This window comes from Notamacropus eugenii, chromosome 2 (assembly GCF_028372415.1).
Source record: "Notamacropus eugenii isolate mMacEug1 chromosome 2, mMacEug1.pri_v2, whole genome shotgun sequence".
Lineage (NCBI taxonomy): Eukaryota > Metazoa > Chordata > Mammalia > Diprotodontia > Macropodidae > Notamacropus > Notamacropus eugenii.
In genome coordinates, this window is record NC_092873.1 from 21,101,689 (window position 1) to 21,117,915 (window position 16,227).

Genomic DNA, 16,227 nt, shown 5'->3' on the forward strand with positions numbered 1-16,227 from the left:
TATTTTTTGGAAAACTTTTATGTTTTATTTTTTCTCAGTTACATATAAAAAGAACTTTTAACATTTTTTTTCAAAAAATTTGAGTTCCAAATTCTCTCTTTCCTTCCTTCCCCTCCTTGACAAGGCAAACAATTTAACATAGCTTATCCATGTGCAGTCATGCAAAATGTATTTTCATTTTTGCCATGTTGTGAAAGAAAAAAGACCAAAAACAAATTAGAAAAATAAAGTTTAAGAAAAAGGATCCTTCATTCTTCATTCAGACTCCATCAGCTCTTTCTCCAGAGGTGGACAGCATTGTTCATCAAAAGTCCTTTGGGACTGTCTTGAATCATTGCACTGCTGAGAAGAACTAGGTCCTTTATTTATTTTTTTAATTGTACAATGTTGTTGTACAATGTTCTCCTGGCCCTGTTCACTTCACTCTGTGTCAGTTCATCTGAGTCTTTGTAGGTTTTTCTGAGAGCATCCTGCTCATCATTTCTAAAAGCACAATAGTATTCCATCACAACCATATACAACATGTTCAACCCTTCCCCAATGGATAGGCATCCCTTCAATTTCCAACTCTTGGCCACTACAAAAAGAGCTGCTACAAATACTTTTGTACAAATAGGTCTTTTTCCTTTAAAAAAAAATCTCTTTGGGATACAGACCTAGTAATGGTTTTGCTGGGTCAAAGGTTATGCAGTTTTATAGCCCTTTGGTCATAGATACAAACTGCTCTCCAGAATGGATGGATCAGTTCACAACTCCACCAAGAGTGCACTGTCCAACAGTCCCAATTTTCCTACATCCCCTTCACCATTTGTCATTTTTCTTTTCTGTCATATTAAGCAATCTGATAGATGTGACGTGGCACCGTAGACTTGTTTTTATGCGCATTTCTCTAATCAATAGAGATTTAGGATATTTGTTTCCCCTAAGACTATAGATAGCTTTGGTTTCTTCATCTGAAAACTGCCTGTTCATATGTGACCATTTATGAATTGAGGAATGGCTCATTTCTGTAAATTTGACTCAGTTCTCCATATATTGAGAAATAAGGCCTTTATCAGAAAAACTTGCTATAAAATCCCCTTTTCCCTTCCCCCACCCATTTCTGCTTTTCTTCTAATCTTGGCTGCATTTGTTTGGTTTGCACACAATTTTTAAACTTAACGTAATTAAAGTCATCCATATTACATCCCGTAACGCTCTTTATCTCGTTTGGTCATAAATTTTTCCCTTATCCATAGATCCAATAGGCAAAGTATTTCACGTTCCACTCATTTCCTTACGATATCACTCTTCATGTCTAAATCATTTACCCATTTTGACTTTATCTTGGTAAACAGTGTAAGATGTTGGGCTATACTTATGCCAAACCGCTTTTGTTTTCTCAGCAGTTTTTGTCAAATAGTGAGTTCTTGTCCTTAAAGCTTGAGTCTCTGGGTTTAATCAAACACTAGATAACTATGGTCATTTACTGGTGTGTATTGTATACTTAATTTATTCCACTGATCTACCACTCCATTTCTTAGCTGGTAGCAGATTACCACTTTATAATACAGTTTGAGATCTGGTATGGCTAGGCCACCTTCCTTCACATTTTTTTTCATTGATTTCCTTGATAGTCTTGACCTTTTGTTCCTCCACATAATTGCTATTCTGTACAAAATAATTTTTTTGATTGTTTGATTGGTATGGCACTGAAAAAAAAATAGACTTAGGTAGAATTATAATTTTCATTATATTGGCTTAACCTACCTGTGGGCAATTAATATCTTTCCAATTGTTTAGATCTGACTTGATGTGGAAAGTGTTTTGTAATTGTGTTCATATGGTTCCTGGGTTTGTCTTGGCAGGTAAACTCCCAAGGATTTTATTTGTTATTTTTTAAATTTATTTATTTAACTTTTAACATTCATTTTCACAAAATTTTGGGTTACAAATTTTCTCCTCTTTTATCCCCTCCCCCTCCAAACACCAAGCATTCTAATTGCCCCTATGACCAATCTGCTCTCTCTTCTATCATCCCTCTCTGCCCTTGTCTCCGTCTTCTCTTTTGTCCTGTAGGGCCAGATAGCTTTCTATACCCCTTTACCTATATTTCTTGTTTCCTAGTGGCAAGAACATTACTCGACAGTTGATCCTAACACTTTGAGTTCCAACTTCTTTACCTCCTTCCCTCTCCACCCCTTCCCTTTGGAAGGCAAGCAATTCAATATAGGCCAAATCTGTGTAGTTTTGCAAATGACTTCCATAATAGTTGTGTTGTATAAGACTAATTATATTTCCCTCCATCCTATCCTGTCCCCCATTACTTCTATTCTCTCTTGATCCTATCCCTCCCCATGAGTGTCGACCTCAAATTGCACCCTCCTCCCCATGCCCTCCCTTCTATCATCCCCCCCACCCTGCTTATCCCCTTATCCCCCACTTTCCTGTATTGTAAGATAGGTTTTCATACCAAAATGAGTGTGCATTTTATTCTTTCCTTTAGTGGAATGTGATGAGAGTAGACTTCATGTTTTTCTCTCACCTCCCCTCTTTTTCCCTCCACTAAAAAGTCTTTTGCTTGCCTCTTTTATGAGAGATAATTTGCCCCATTCCATTTCTCCCTTTCTCCTCCCAATATAGTTCTCTCTCACTGCTTGATTTCATTTTTTTTAAGATATGATCCCATCCTCTTCAATTCACTCTGTGCACTCTGTCTCTACGTGTGTGTGCATGTGTGCATGTGTGTGTGTGTAATCCCATCCAGTACCCAGATACTGAAAAGTTTCAAGAGTTACAAATATTGTCTTTCCATGTAGGAATGTAAACAGTTCAACTTTAGTAAGTCCCTTATGAATTCTCTTTGCTGTTCACCTTTTCATGGTTCTCTTCATTCTTGTGTTTGAAAGTCAAATTTTCTTTTCAGCTCTGGTCTTTTCATCAAGAATGCTTGAAAATCGTCTACTTCGTTGAAAGACCAATTTTTCCCCTGAAGTATTATACTCAGTTTTGCTGGGTAGGTGATTCTTGGTTTTAGTCCTAGTTCCTTTGACTTCTGGAATATCCTATTCCATGCCCTTCGATCCCTTAATGTAGAGGCTGCTAGATCTTGTGTTATGCTGATTGTATTTCCACAATACTTGAATTGTTTCTTTCTAGCTGCTTGCAATATTTTCTCCTTGACCTGGGAACTCTGGAATTTGGCCACAATGTTCCTAGGAGTTTCTCTTTTTGGATCTCTTTCAGGCGGTGTTCTGTGGATTCCTTGAGTATTTATTTTGCCCTCTGGTTCTAGAATCTCAGGGCAGTTTTCCTTGATAATTTCATGAAAGATGATGTCTAGGCTCTTTTTTGGATCATGGCTTTCAGGTAGTCCCATAATTTTTAAATTGTCTCTCCTGGATCTATTTTCCAGGTCAGTTGTTTTTCCAATGAGATATTTCACATTATCTTCCATTTTTCCATTCTTTTGGTTTTGTTTTGTGATTTCTTGCTTTCTCATAAAGTCATTAGCCTCCATCTGTGCCATTCTAATTTTGAAAGAACTATTTTCTTCACTGAGCTTTTGAATCTCCTTTTCCATCTGGCTAATTCTGCTTTTGAAAGCATTCTTCTCCTCATTGGCTTCTTGAACCTCTTTTGCCAATTGAGTTAGCCTATTTTTCAAGGTGTTATTTTCTTCAACATTTTTTTGGGTCTCCTTTAGCAGGGTGCTGACCTGCTGTTCATGCTTTGACTTCATGTCTCTCATTTCTCTTCCCAGCTTTTCCTCCACCTCTCTAACTTGATTTTCAAAGTTCTTTTTGAGCTCTTCCAGGGCCTGAGCCCATTGAGTGGGCTGGGATATAGAAGCCTTGACTTCTGTGTCTTTGCCTGATGGTATGCATTGTTCTTCCTCATGAGAAAGGAAGGGAGGAAATGCCTGTTCACCAAGAAAGTAACCTTCTATAGTCTTATTTCTTTTCCCTTTTCTGGGCATTTTCCCAGCCAGTGACTTGACCTCTGAATATTTTCCTCACACCCACCTCGCCTCCTGATCCTCCCAGCCAGCGTTTGGGGTCTGAGATTCAAATGCTGCTTCCAGCCTTAGGGCTTTTGGCGGGGGCAGGGCTGCTATTCAGTGTGAGATTAAGTTCAGGTGCTCAGGTTAGGGCAGGGCCGCCTCTCGGGCTCAGTTCCCTCAGGGAGTTTATGCACAGACCTTCTACAATGGATCCAGGCTCCCGCCTGCTTGGGGAACCCCGGTCTGCCGCCGCCTCTCAGCTTCTGCCTCCTGAGGGGGCCTGAGTTATGGGGGCACCCCACTCCCCTCTCGACCCACCAAAGAGACTCTCTCACCGACCCCCATCACCTGTGGGTGGAGGGACTTGTGCGGCCGCTGGAGATCCCGTCCTTGAAGCCTGCTCGGATCTGTTCCTCTCAGTGCCATGGCTGCAGCAGGTCTGGGCTGGGCTCTGCGTCTGCAGCGCGACGGACCTTTTGCGAGAGGTTTGCAGGTCCCTCTGGAACAGAAATCTCCTTCGCTCCACTGTTCTGTGGCCTCACTGCTCCAGAATTCGCCGTGAGTTACTTTATACAGATGTTGTATGGGTTGTGGGTTCGGAGCTAAGTGTATTTGCGTCTTTCTACTCCGCCATCTTGGCTCCGCCGTATTTGTTATTTTAATTGGCATGTCTCTTCTATCTCTTGTTGCTAGGCTTTGTTGGTAATATATAGAAAAGCTGATAATTTCTGTGGGCTTATTTTATGTCCTGCAACTTGGCTGATGTTAATTTCAACGGATCTTTTAGTTGATTCTCTAGGATTCTCTAAGTATACCCTGTTGTCTGTAAAGAGGGATAGTTTTGTTTTCACTAAACATTTTTGGACAGTAAATTGACCGAGGCATCAATTACTTTGTCCACCAGGTAGCAGCAGTCCCAGACACTGCCCAAAAGATAGATCTCAGGCAGTCAAGCTGATGTTACCCATTAGATCTCAAGGGCTGGTTTGAGTCACTGGGTCCAAGATGCCAAGGTTGAAAGTCTTGGCATCAGGGCAAGGTTTCTAGATGCCATGTAGAGAACAGGTTATAGAACAATTTGGATGTGGGGAGGGTGAGACAAAGTTTATCTTCTTTGGGGGAGACCTAATTTTATTTTTTAAAATATATGTTCAATTTGATAGTGGTGGTCTGTGAGCATCCTGATATCAGTCCAGTGATCTGGGCTCAAATCTGGCTCTGTCACTTCTAAACTGCCTGACTTTGGGCAAATCATTTTCTTTCCTCCCTTCTTCCTCATGTCCTGTCACACAGGTATCTTCCTACACTCCAGTCTCAGTTGGGTAGGTGGTCTTCTCCACATGCCCCCTTGATCCTATTTTCTCCAGCAGATTGTCCCATCTATCATCCCTTTCATCTCCAGTCACTCCCTAATTACTTGCTCCTTCCTTCCCTGCTGGTTATGAATACATCCAAGTCTCCTTGGAGAATTTATCCCTGGTCCAACCACCCCACTGGCTCTCATGCTCTATCTCTCAACACCTTTTCAGCTAAAGTCCTTCAAAAGTTACCACTGTTTGGCGGTCCCCTCCCTGCCCTTCATCTCCTCTCTCTCCTGGCTTCTTTATTGAACTGAAATAGCTTCTTCCAGTTACTAGCTCTACACTGCTGGTTCTGATATCTGTGGACCCAGCCCTGATTTCTCCCTCAGATCCAGTCACACCTCACTACCTTTTGGACAACTTGAACCGGGTGTCCCACAGGCACCTGAGACTTAGCATGTCGAAAAGGAATTTGTTATCCTTCACTCTAATGCTGATTATTAAAGGCACCTCACTCAGGCTTTCTACTTTAAAGTCTTCAACTCTTCCCTGAAACTTGCCCCCCACATCCAATCTATTACCAAATTTTGTTTCTGCCTTCCAAATGCTTATTTATACTGCTACCACCCTGGTGCAGGCCTTCATCTTCACCCTGGATTACTGCAGTAGCCTGCTGACCAGCCCTGCTCCAGTAGAGCTGCCAAAGTAATCCTGAAAAAAGGGAGGTCTGACCATTTTATCCTTCTCCTTGATCAACTCCAGGGCCCCCCATAATCTCTAGAATCAGATATAAAATCCTCCCTTTGGCATTTAAAGATCTTTACTTCCTGGCCCGTTCTGGTCTTCTATTCCATAGTTAACAAGCATTTCTAAAGTGTTCACTGTGTACCTGGCCCTATACTAAGTACTGAGACAGAGAAAGGCAAAAACACAGTCCTGGTCCTCAAGGAGATCACGTTCCAACGGGGGAGATGTGTAAATAACTATGAAACAAGACACAATCTAAATGGTAGGTAGTCTCCAGGGAAAGGTACTAACACCAGGTGGGAAGGGAAGTGGGCTGGGGCCTGGCAAAGGCGTCTTGTAGAAGGGGGGATTTTAGCAGAGTCTAGAAGGAGGCCAGGAGCTGGATTTGACAGACCCAAGGCTTTGGTTGTTGCTCTGACCAGTGAAAAGGCTGGCAATCAAGTGCATGCACCTGTGCTTCTGGGAAATGAGGCTCCTGCCTGAGAATGAATGGTTATGGAGTGGACAGGTGAGGATGAAGGACAAAGGTACAAACAAGATGTGGGGAGCAGCCAGCATCGCTCAGGGCAAAGAGCCAGAGGAGGCTGGGGCAGGGGGGATAGCTATACCTCTGGCCACAGTCCATGATGTCGGCTCCAGGGGATCCACTGAAAATACTATCTGCCATCAGCAAAAACCTTGCAAGAATGAACCTGTGGTTTCTAAACTTTTATATTCACTAGTGAACACAATGACTGGATTTGTCTGTATCATTTATGCACACACGTGCACAAACACACATACACACACACACACCTTTCCCTTTGAGCAGGGCAAATTTTTAAAGTGACAGCAGAAAAAGTTAATTTGTCCAGCAGCAAGTGTTCAGGGTTCTCCTTCTGTCGGTGCACAGAAGGTAATGGGCACAAGGCTACTCAATGGCTGTGCCTGGTTGTACATTAGATCATGAGACAGAGGTCAACCTGGACACTTGGTTAAGGGGCAGAGACAGGATTCAGGCTCTGTGGACGACACTCAGGCAGCACAGGCATTTAGTAAGCACCTATTACGTGCCAGACAATGTCCTGAGGGCTTTGCAACTGATTTCATTTAATTCTCACAACTCTGAGGAAGCTGCTGTTATCCCCATTTGACAATGTTTAAGTGACCCATCTAGGGTCATGCAGCCAGTGTCTGAAGCTGGATTTGAACTCAGGTCTTCCTGACACCAGGCTCAGCAGTCCCTCCGCTACACCATCTGCTACCTGTCAGTCTGTAGGGAACATGACCCCAATCCTGAAATTGTTCCTGAATCGCTATGCCTCTAGTTCAGGGAATCTTTCTTTTTTAAAAAAATGTTTTTGTTGATATTTTCTGTTGCCTCATTTTTCTTGAATGACCATCTTTTTCACATACATCCTGAGCTCCCGTGCTCCTGGGAACATATTATTCCATTCCCCCTAATATTGCCTGGTGGAATGCATCACTTGCACCTCCTTCCCTCTGTATTTGAAAGTCTTTCCCTTGATCATTTACAGGACTTGTTTCTAAGTTGGACTGGTAAATTCGAGCACAATGTATCTCAGAGTTTGCAGCACTGGGTTGTTTTTCTAGAGGTGGCCTGCGAATTCTTTCAATTGTGTTCCATTTTCTATTTTCAGAAATTTTAGGCAGTTTTATTATTTCCTGTATCATGGCATTAAGGTTTTTTGTCCTGTCCTGCTCTTCTAGGAGTCCCACGATGCTCATGTTGTCCCTAACCATTTCTGTCCTTGAAGTCAGTCTGTTTTGCTTCCATAGTGAGCATTTCCTTCTGCTTCTCTTCTGCTAGATTTTCCTTGACATCTGTGGATTTGCATTCCCAATACACTGATCTCGTTTCTATGGCGAGACTTGCCATGGTGGAGTCCAATTTTTTTGTTATTTCTGCTGAGTAGGTCATAAATTCTTCTCTCATCACTCCCATTTCTCTTTTGAACCACTCAGGAATGATGTGCTGTGATTCCATGTTCTCATATCACACAGGTGTGCGGATTTCCCCTTTTTTTGCACTATCTGTTCATAGATGCCTGAACTTGTTTATAAGAACTCATGATCATAATGTTTTCCCTGTGGATTTATCTGCTTATATTCAAAGTCTGAAGTTTTTTTCTTACTGAGCTCTTGGGCAATCTTCCTCCTTCTCCCACCCCACAATTCACTTTCTGATTCCTTCCCCTCTGATGGTGGTTTCCTTCCGGGTTGGATCTCAAAACACCTCAGCCACCTCCCTCATTGGGCAATCCATGGTTCACCAGCCTAGAGCTCTGCCCAAGTGGCAGCTGGAGGCTGTGCTCTTTCCCTCAGCTTAGGAGAGTATTGCACACATCCCACTCCTCTTGTTTCTTAGTTCTCTGGCCCATCTCTGAGAGTTCAGTGTTGGTGCTCTAGGATATGGCCTCTGGAGCTGGGGTCTCTATGGCACTGGAAAGAGGAAGGGAGGACCACCTGTCAGGCTGGGTACTGTAAGCCTGTGTTGTATCCTTGTGTCTGCTGGTGAAGCCTCTCTGCTGGTAAGGGGGAGGTAGGGGAGGGGTACTGAGTAAAGGTTCAGTGGGCCTCAGTTCACTTTTTTCCTAAATTTTCTTTTGGATTCTGTCTTGTCTGAGGCTGTGGAGGTAGCTGAAGCTGTTTTATCTTTGGTGGGAGAAGACTGAGAGGCTGTGGATATCAGAGAAAATATCTAGTCCTCCATCTTGTGGCTCACATGACCCTGGAATTCCTGGACAAGTCAAGGATCCTCATTTCTAACTGGGCTGGACCACTTTTGGTTATGTTAAATTACTTTTGTATGAAAGACTTTATTATACAGAATCAATCCATAAAACAAATATCAAATGATGCACAAATAACTTAATATTAAGAAGACATCAAAATAGTTCCTCATTTAAAAAAAAGGAAAACAGTTTATTTTCATACTTAGGTAAATATCAGCCAAACAATCATGACAAAGTTGGAGCAATCTCTACAGTGTTTATCCGAAGGACAGTTTGTGGTTTTATAAAAACTGAAAAAGATAGAAAACAGGATTTCAGGATTTAATCCTCAATTATCCTTATTACTAAAATCAGCTATTCTAGAACAAAAGGAACATTCTGTTGGACAGTTCCAGAAGCAATGCTTCTAGATCTTTTCCATTAAAAATGAATGGTTCAGCATTTTTTCCGAGGCCTGGAGGTGACCCTGGTGTGGCACAGTGAGAATGATACCTTGGCGCCTGATCACTGTGGACTGCTGTCAGTAACATGCACTACTCTGTATAATTGAAAAAAAGTGTCAGCTGCAAAGCTGGCCTGAAACAAGCTCAATTACTGGACAAGTCTCAGCACAATAGAATGAGCGGTCCCTCGAAGGGAGTGGCACAACACTACTGCCCTGCAATAGGCAATGTGTTTGAGGATGCTGCAGGAGGGCCCAGAGTAAACAGGACTGTGCTTCAGTACAAACCTGCCATGGATCAGATGTTTCTTTCACATTCTATTTTCATTAACAGCCAAGTGAGAAAAACACATCACATTTCTGAGTGGTCCTAAAACTATCCTCCTCTCTCTTGATCTATATCCAATGAATGGACCCCCTTGCCTCAGTTTCTCTGGTGATGGTCCACAGAAGCTGGGCCCAGGCCATGCGCCCACTGGGCAGGTCAACTAACCACCAGCTATCTCTAACACTACCTGTCCACAGTGACTTTCTATTACTTTGGGAAGTGGTAAGTTTAAGCACTGAAGACTCAGAAGGTATGTATAGTTAAGGTCAGGATCTGCCTGAGTTGTTGCCCCACCTTGACTGGCACTTGGGAGAGTGAATGACCTTGGTAGGTCAGGTTAACCAGGGTGTACCTGCTCAGGAATGTGCCAGAGGCCTCCCTCCTGGATCTTGGGGAATAGGAGAGGTGAAGTCTGGAACTAAAGCCACTCCTGAAGGCTCAAGGGAGGAGGGTTGCCACTGGGGTGAGGGGAGGGGGTGGGAGGGCTCTATCTCCATCTCTTAAGGATATTGCAGCCTCTTCTCTCAGGGAGGTAGCTGTGGTGTACTAGAAAGAGTACTGGACTTGGAATCAGAACACTTGGGTTTAAAAGCAGACTCTGACCCTTACTGGCTCAAAAACTCAGTTGCCTCATCTGTAAAATGGGAATAACTACCTCTGCCCTATGTCCCACACAAGGTTGGTGTGAGCTGGGGGCTTTGGGCCCCGACAGGCACCAGAGATTGGGAGCTTTTCTCCAGAAGAGATGAGGGTTCAGTCCCACCACCCCTTGATGACTGGTCTGAGTTTTTTCAGGGATTGCCAGGAAGCATCCCCCAGAAACAGGCTTGTGCCGGGATGTGGCTATGAGCTAAGACAACTCTGTCCCTCTACCTTTCCCTCCTACTGCTCAACATTTGGTTCAGGGTTGTCCATTCCTGCTCTGCTATGGGTGTGACCCAATGCCTTCATTTCAGGTTCCTGGATAGAAGAGGGTCCATCCCCCTGGACCTAGGGGCATGAGGGCACTGATCTGAGCTTTCACTGTCAAGGTCCAAACCGTCACGAACAACTCTTTGGACTCACAGAATCGCCACTTTGGAGAATGCCCCCACTACACCAGGACCCACAGGTGGCCACTCAGAAGTCACCCTGTAACTTCTAAGGAGGGGCAGCCCCTTCTACCTGGGGACATTTCTCCTGGTGACAAGGTTCTTCTGACATGGAGCCCAACATTCCTTGTCTTGCCCTCTGGGTCCAACAGAAGGAAACTCTCCCTTGTGAAAGCCTTTCAAACACCTGAAGTTATCAAAAATAAAAGCTATGGTGTTGCTCTCCCACGCGTCTATTTCCTTACCCATCTGACATGAAACCAAGGCCCTTCCCCCTTCCTGGCTGCCCCAAGACATGTATCCCCGGGGCACTCCCATTTTCACTCAGTCTAAATTGTCATCTTGTGCTAGATCTTTCTGTGCATGTCTTCCCTTCCTTCTAGATTACCATCTCTGGAGAGGTTCCTGGCATATCAGTGATTAATCTTTGCCTCCCCAGAATTAAGTATGGTGACTTGCACACAGGACATACTTGGGAAGGACTTAGTAATAGGGCTAAACTGAACTCTGATTAATTCAAAGGCCTGGGCCTTCCTGCACCTGCCCCTCACCTGCCTGTGCAACCTCTGAGCTCCACACGACCCTGTCCCAGGGCCCCTCCCAAGCCCTGGGTGGGAAGCACTCCCACAGGTGGCCAGGCTACAGCAGAGCCCACAGTCAGAACCCAACTGTAGCTGTAATGAATTCATTGGCAAGTTCCAATTTTTCCAACTTACTTTTCTTTTTTCTGAAATTTTTCCTTTTCTTAAACTTCATGTAGACTCTTGGCCATGACTCAGTTTTTTCAATAATTGTGGCTTCTACGCGGACAAGATCCAGTCTACAAGGCAAGTAAACTGTATTTAACCTTTTAAGACTCTTTTCTAAATTTAGTAACAGCCACCACAACAATGAGGATGAAAACTAGCATGCACATGTTTGCAAAGTTCTTGACAAAGCAGCCTCCCTGAATCCTCCTAACAAGCCTGAGAGGCAGCTCTGTTAGCATCGTGCTCAGCCTGCCTGTCTGTACAGGCATGTATAGTCCTCAGAGTAAGCCTGGCACAGGACTGCTAGTCAGAGACCAGAGTGTGAATCCTGGCTCTGCCCACAATGATGTTCTCTGACCTTGGGCAGGTCCCTTTGGCTCCCTGGGCCTCACTTTTCTCATAGGTAAAGTGATGGGCCCAAGGGCTCTTCCAGCACTACTGAGGAAACATGTGGACAAGGAAGGCCATGCAAATGCTCCTCCCCCCCACCCCCAAAGCTACCAATGCCTACCTGCACAGTCATTAGATAAGGAGCAGCTTACCCAAGGAGCGGCCTTCCAATTAACGTGAAGTCATCAGCGCCAACCAGCAAGACCTGGAAAAGTTTGATGGAATACTCTGTTGCCAGTATCCCACCCACAGATCAGTGATATGTCAGACATAGGAAGTGGCATTCAGTTTCACACAGATCTTCAGGTACCCACTCTTTGGCTCACCACTAAATCCATCCATTAGCAGGAAAAAAAAAGACCCTCCTAGTGGATGCTCTGATGACACAGAAGCCAGATAGGGTGGTCTCCTCCACGTGCTGCATCTCAGCTGGCAGCAGAGAAGCGGGGACCATGAGCTCTGGGTGCTGGGGATATCCCAAGAGAGCCTGCACCAGGGAGGAGGAGCTGGTGCTCCAGGCCAATTCAAGTCTTAGTCAAAGGAGTAGGACTGAAGTCCCACTTTTTAAAAGGAACTTCTTTTCCTTTTAACCAAATCAAGTCAAAATCCTCTCTAGTAATTTGTGTTTGATAAATGTGGTTCAAGAAAAGATTCTCCCCACACAGATTCATAGAAGCCTCACCCTTCAAAGGCACAAACACCTTCTTTAGCAAAGAATGGGGAGGTGCTGAATGTGACAAGCACCAAGGAATATAGCTGTGAAGGGGAGAGGTGTGTGTATGTGTATGTGTGTGTGCGTGTGCATGTGTGCATACCTGTGTGCATTTCCATGCAAGGCAGAAATGGCCTTGCTGAAAAAACCAGAGCTGAACAGAAAAACTGGTCAAATACAAGAATCAAGAGAAACATGAAAAGGTAAACAAGAAAGAGAAGACTTAAGGAACACATTAAAGTTGAACTGTTTACATTCCTACATGGAAAAATGATATTTATAACTCATGAGACCTTTGTCAGTATTAGAGTAGTTAGAGAGAATATGTGTGTGTGTGTGTGTGTGTGTGTGTGTGTGTAGGTGAGTATGGGTATGTATGTATGTGTACATTAAATACGTGTGGGCAGGTATATGGGTGTACACACACACACACACACACACACACACACACACACACACACACAGAGTGATCTGAATGTGAAGGGAGAATACCTAAAAAATAAAACTTATTGTTGAGTTTACATACTGTTAAATGTACAGGAGTAAGCAAAGGGAGAAGTAGAATGTAGCAAATCACCTCACATAAAAGAGGCAAGAAAGAGTTTTTACAATGGAGGGGAAGATGAAAGGAAATGAGTGATTGGATATGGAAATCTATTTTACCTCGCAGGAAGGCGGGGGGGGGGGGGGGAGGGGATAGGAGAGAGAAGACAACAGAAGGGACAGCAAATTGGGGAAAGGGATAATCAGAAGCAAACACTGAGAATGGAAGAAATGGAGGCAGGACAGGACAGGGAAGTGTGGTTCATCTTTCACAATGTGACTGTTAGGAAGTGCTCTGCATGGCTACACATGTATATCCTATATCTAACTGCTTGCTTTCTCAATAAGAGTTGGGGGGGAGGGAGGATGGGAGAGAATAAGATGCTCTAAGCTTTAAGAATGAATGTTAAAAATTGTTTTCACATTTAAATGGGAAATAAGATGTATAGGCTATGGGGTATAGATATCTCTTTTGCCCTACAGGAAAATAGAGGGGAGGGGGATGGAAGAAGCGGGGGCTGATGGAAGGGAGGACAGACTGGTGAAGGATTGGATGGGGTGCACACTGTCCTGGAGTGGGAGAGATGGGGAGAAAATGTGGAATTCAAATTCTTGTGGAAGTGAATGCTGAAAACTGAAAAATAAATAAATTATATATTAAAAGAAAAGTTAGAGCCAGGATCAGGAAAGGCTTCTGGTAAAAGGTGGGACTTCAGTTGACCCCTAAAGGAAGCCAGGAGACAAAAAAGGTGCAGTGACACAAGGCTGGGCCTGTTATCCACTCACAGTACCACCAACAATGCATGAGTACATTGTTTTTCCAAAGCCCTTCCAACAACTGCTATTATTCTTTTTTGTCATCTTTGTTAATCTCATAGGTATGAGGATGAATCTCAAAGTCGCTTTAATTTTCATTCAACAGTGATTTGGGGCATTTTTAAAATATGGCTGATTGCTTGGGTTTCTTCCTTTGACAACTGCTTCATCATGTTCTTGGACAATTTATCTTACTGAGGAGTGACTCTTCTTATATATTTGAATCAGTATCTTGGCAATGAGACTTTTACCAGAGAAACCTGTTGCAAAGATTTTTTCCCCAGTTAACTGCTTCCCTTCTAATTTTAACTACAAGAATTTTGTTTGTGCAAAACCTCATCAATTTTCTGTCATCAAAGCTGCCTGTCCCAATCCTGAGTTACTGAAGGTATGATACAGTCCTAGAAGCACCTGGAATTTATCATGGTAATGGTGCAACATCCTGGTTTAAACCTCCTTTCTGCCAGACTTTCCGGCAGTTTGCCAAATCTTGGGTCCTTACTACACCAGGTGGAAATTGTGGGGTTTTCAGACACTTTGCTGCTACATTTACCTTGGGCCAGGCGTGTGCTGTATAACCTGCCCCCGACTGTCCTCCTGTGTCCCATCAGACAGTCTCGGGTCCATTCCTACTGTATAACACAGGCGACATTGGGGACAACCAAGGCTACTTTCCTTCCCACCTTTTTCATCACTCCCCTTGAGAACCACACTCTTTTGTTCTACATGAATCTTGTTACTATTATTTCTGAACTCTTTGATAGGATACTAAAGTAAATTTTAATTTAGGTGGTATCAGCATTTTACTCTATTGGCGTGTCCCATAAGGAGTGATGAATAACTCCAGGACGTCAAGTCTATTTCTGGGAAGAGCACTGTAGGTCTTGTGGATGTTTAGGCAGGTAGACTCCCAAAATATTTTATTCATTCTGTTTTTAATCAGAATTTCTATTTCTAGCTCATTATGTAGGGTTTTGTTGGTAAAATGCAGAAAGGCTAGTGATCTGCATGGACTTTTTTTTCCCTCTACTTTGCTAAAGTTATTCTTTCAATTAACTTTTAGTTGACTTGGGTTTTGTTTGAAATAGACACATTTCAAGTAGAAATTCATCTGTAAAAATCTTATGAAGAATGACTATATCACCTAATAAAGCAGAGTAAAGGAGTGCAGGATTAAACCAATTTAAAGAAAGCCTGATAACATATCCAGCCAAACCAGGTCATCCCAAGGGCATTGAAGGATGAAAATGGGGGATATTACAAAGAAGAAAGCTGAAGACTGGAAACCAGACTAGCTAACAGAGAATGAGCACAAAAACTGGGCGTGTCCCTCTAGTTAGGAATGCTCAAAGTCAAAAAGCTGACGCTGGTGAATGAAAGAAGCCAAGGACATCTACAAGGGGTTTCTCAGTCAGCTTGGGAGCCCAGGAGGACTTAAAAAGGAAAGCAGCTTGAGTCGCAGGGGCCTGATGGAAGGATCCTGGCCCATGCAGAGCAGGCGGAGCTGCTAATGACCTTTGGGTCAGAAAGGACAGAACCAAAATGCCTAATTGGGGCTTGGCATCCAAGGCAAACAGAGAGAAAGGATGAGAGCCCCAATACTCCTTGACTGAATTGAAGTCCCCAGGCCCAGAGATGAACCAGGGTCCTGAGTCACTGTTGGCAATTTCTGGAAGAAGAGGTAAACGGCAAAGGGGGGGGGGGGGGGCCCTTTCAGAAAAGTTTGGAAGACAAGAATCTGTAAACAAGAGGGTAGCAAGCCTGGATGGGAATGCTGGGAAAATACTGGTATGCACGTGGCGATGCCAAAGACTTGCCATGGGTCTAGTCAGAACGGACCAGAGCAGCCTAAGCTCTGCTCAGGAGGCGCCGACCTTAAGAAGACTTGGGAGGTTGAATGAGTATGATGACCACCTCCGAGCCTCTGAAGACTTTTTATAGGGGAGAAGCCAAGAGTCTTGGGAAGAGCCACACACATTAGGGGTACCATGCTCACCTAGGTTTTAGCAAAGTTTCCAACCAGGTCTCTCCTGTTCTGACCTAGATGATCCTGCAGGGAGGTAGGTTTGGAGCTGGCTCCACGGCCAGACGTCAACTGTAGTTCTTTGTGGAGCACCCCAGAGGTCTGTGGGTGGTCCCGAGACAGTACACCTTGTTAGCAGGGTACTGGCAGTGGTATGGAGACTGGCTGAGCTGGAAGGACCCTGCTGGGCTACAACACAGGGCCAAATTTAAGGAGATGAAAGTGGAAGACCCAACTCATCTGGAGGGGTGCCCCACTCCAAGAAGGCTGTTAATAAGATGGGTACTGTGCCCAGAGAAGGGTATCCAGGATGGTGAAGGACCACGAGACCGTGCCATAGGAGGACAAACAGAAGGACCTTGGGATGT

General features: G+C 44.0%; 1 protein-coding gene across 3 annotated transcripts in view; it reads right to left on the bottom strand.

Annotated features, from left to right (window-relative positions):
* MRPL21 (mitochondrial ribosomal protein L21) overlaps positions 1-16,227 on the bottom strand; it is a 23,143-nt gene continuing 6,916 nt past the window's right edge. The window contains exons 5-8 of one of the 3 annotated variants that reach the window (XR_011973798.1): positions 11,918-11,970; positions 11,343-11,446; positions 10,700-10,813; positions 8,932-9,055 (exon numbers count right to left, since the gene is read on the bottom strand). Coding sequence is in view for 2 of the 3 variants with exons in the window: in XM_072639392.1 (XP_072495493.1) it covers positions 8,991-9,055; positions 11,343-11,446; positions 11,918-11,970 (222 nt within the window). In the remaining variant the exon portion in view is untranslated. Of the gene's footprint in view, positions 484-8,931; positions 9,056-10,699; positions 10,814-11,342; positions 11,447-11,917; positions 11,971-16,227 lie in introns of those variants that run through there. The other 2 variants (XM_072639391.1, XM_072639392.1) reach the window with 2 other exon arrangements.